General features: G+C 35.3%; 1 protein-coding gene across 2 annotated transcripts in view; it reads left to right on the forward strand.

Annotated features, from left to right (window-relative positions):
• APAF1 (apoptotic peptidase activating factor 1) overlaps positions 1–2,354 on the forward strand; it is a 38,453-nt gene that overhangs the window by 9,671 nt on the left and 26,428 nt on the right. For both annotated transcript variants that reach the window (XM_085321270.1, XM_085321271.1), the window contains 2 exons: positions 1,140–1,307; positions 2,123–2,254. In XM_085321270.1, the coding sequence (XP_085177396.1) occupies positions 1,140–1,307; positions 2,123–2,254 (300 nt within the window). The remainder of the gene's footprint in view (positions 1–1,139; positions 1,308–2,122; positions 2,255–2,354) is intronic.

A 2,354-nucleotide genomic window follows, 5' to 3' on the forward strand; every position in this document is an offset into this window, starting at 1 on the left:
TATAGTTTGCAAACATGGTCCCAGGTCTTTCTTACTTACACCTGCCGCAATTTTGACAACCTTAATTTGTCCAGAATTTTAGCTGAAAATGGCAGTGACCTAAAAATAACTTTAAAATGTACAGGACTGTGAAACGTTATGCTAGAGTAATTGTGCTTCAATGATGCTTTGAGAAAAGCTTTTGCTAGTTAGATCAACAAGGATTTTCTTCTCTGTACCTTTCTAGTGGCTGTGATGAATACTTCAGGACTCTAGAGTGGCTAAAAAGAGGGAGCAGTTTTAACATTCTTATTCTTATGCTTCCTTCTTCCACTTCTGTCTGAGGTTCTCTCTTACTACAGCTACGTCAGTATTGCTTTGCCTGGGTGAATGCCTGATTCAAAGATAGCCTGTACTGTTGGCACTGCAGCTTATAGTCATAACACGTATTTTAATAATGATATTTTCCTTAATTTGTTATTTACCTGGCTGTGTGATGAAACTGGGTAAGGTAGTTACTTCCCTTTAAAAGCTTCCTGATTATGTGTAGCAGAATTACTAATTAATTACTGCTTTAGGATAGATTTTCTCAATCTGACACAGTTTATGACTCAGAAAATGGAAGCTAACATGTAGACCTCAAGAGCAAGGTACTGAGTATTCAAAAATACCTGCTACAGAAGCTTAAAGTCTGATGTCTTTGTTGCTTTTGTAGTCAGGCTTGCTTTTGCTCACTCTAAAACAAGCTCTTCTATTTTCCTGTTTAATCTCAAAGAATCTGTTATTATCATTGCTGCCCTTCTTTTCCTGCTGAGTTCCCTGATATCTTGTCATCTAGTCTTTCTGCTTTGTGTCGTCAGACTTCCTGTCCCTATTTTTTAGAGTTCCAAATAAATCTTTGCTTTAGATGTTAGTATTTACTGCTGGGAAATGACAGACTTTGTACTTCCATATTACAGACCTACCTTGAYTGGTAACCACTCTGTTGTGTAGCTTGGTATAGAGGAGTTGCAAATCTATTGAGTTTATTAAGATTTGTAAAATAGTTATGTTGATAGGTGTTTTGTTGTCAATTAATGAGGAGCCTTTTATGATACTCCTACAAGTCATATTAGCCTTAAGTTCTGCTTATCTTCTCTATGTTATTGAACACGTTCTAGGTTCTCTGTATTCTTTGGGATATGGAAACTGAAGAAGTTGAAGATATCTTACAGGAATTTGTTAACAAATCACTGTTGTTCTGTGATCGTAATGGGAAATCATTCCATTATTATTTACACGATCTTCAACTTGACTTTCTTACAGAAAAGAATCGCAACCAGCTTGAGGTAGAGTATTGGCTAATCTACTTATTTTTAACTTTACTCTCTAAAGCTGGACATCTTTCAGAAAACATACCTTTGTTAAGTCATAATCCAAAGCAATTTCATAGTATAGGCCCACAATGTGGTTAAACTTAATACGGAATAACTGAAGGTGTTTATTTTCAACTTGAGAATGTGGAATGATTTCATGATGGTTCCACTTGCAATTGAAAAACTAATCTGAGAGAAGACTATATCCATTGTTTCTCTGTCAAAGATACTTCTAGTAGAAGATGGAATGTTCCATTGATGATTCCAAAAGACATCAAGAACAAACCAGAAAAGGAAATGTATTAATACTGAGAAGTGTTTTTACGCTTCCCCTTGCTCCCACCCCCCTCTCCAATTTAGGGCAATACTTGCAGGAAGAGGCTCTGTAAGTTGTGCCCAATAAACTATCTTGGAGATAATTCTCCAATATCTTGGAGAAAAATAACTTGAGGACAGGCAAGTTTTTAGATCATCTTATATTTATATATGTAAGAGTCTTTTAAAATTAAATGTGAGTAGCCAATGCAAGAGTCATTTGACAATTGTTCTCGACAGAAAAGCAGGCTGTTAACACTCCTTCTTCAATCTTTAATGACTAGAGAGTATTTTTGGAGAAAATCTTAAGAAAAGCTTGCCTTTAAGATTATATACTGAAGTTACTGCTTATTTCATTCATTRTCATTTTACAACTGAGAAATAATAATAATAATAAAAAGAAGTCCAATAATACTAAAGCCAAGTTCATACCTTGTTATATTACTAATTGAAAGTTTTGATTCATGTTGCAGGAGCTACATAAAAACATAGTAAATCAGTACAAAAAATATTACAAACTTAATATGCCTATTCCATCTCAAGAGGATTGCATGTACTGGTATAACTTTCTAGCGTATCATATGGCAGGTGCCAACATGCAGGAGGTGAGTTCTGACTATTGTACTCATTTTGCTTTCGCTTGCCCTCCCCCAAGTCCAGCCTAAGTTACTTTTGCCACTTACCCTGCTCTTTTCCTAGGCTTTT

Source organism: Rhea americana, unplaced genomic scaffold (assembly GCF_003343005.1).
Source record: "Rhea americana isolate MKP2758 unplaced genomic scaffold, rheAme1 scaffold_69, whole genome shotgun sequence".
Classification (NCBI taxonomy): domain Eukaryota; kingdom Metazoa; phylum Chordata; class Aves; order Rheiformes; family Rheidae; genus Rhea; species Rhea americana.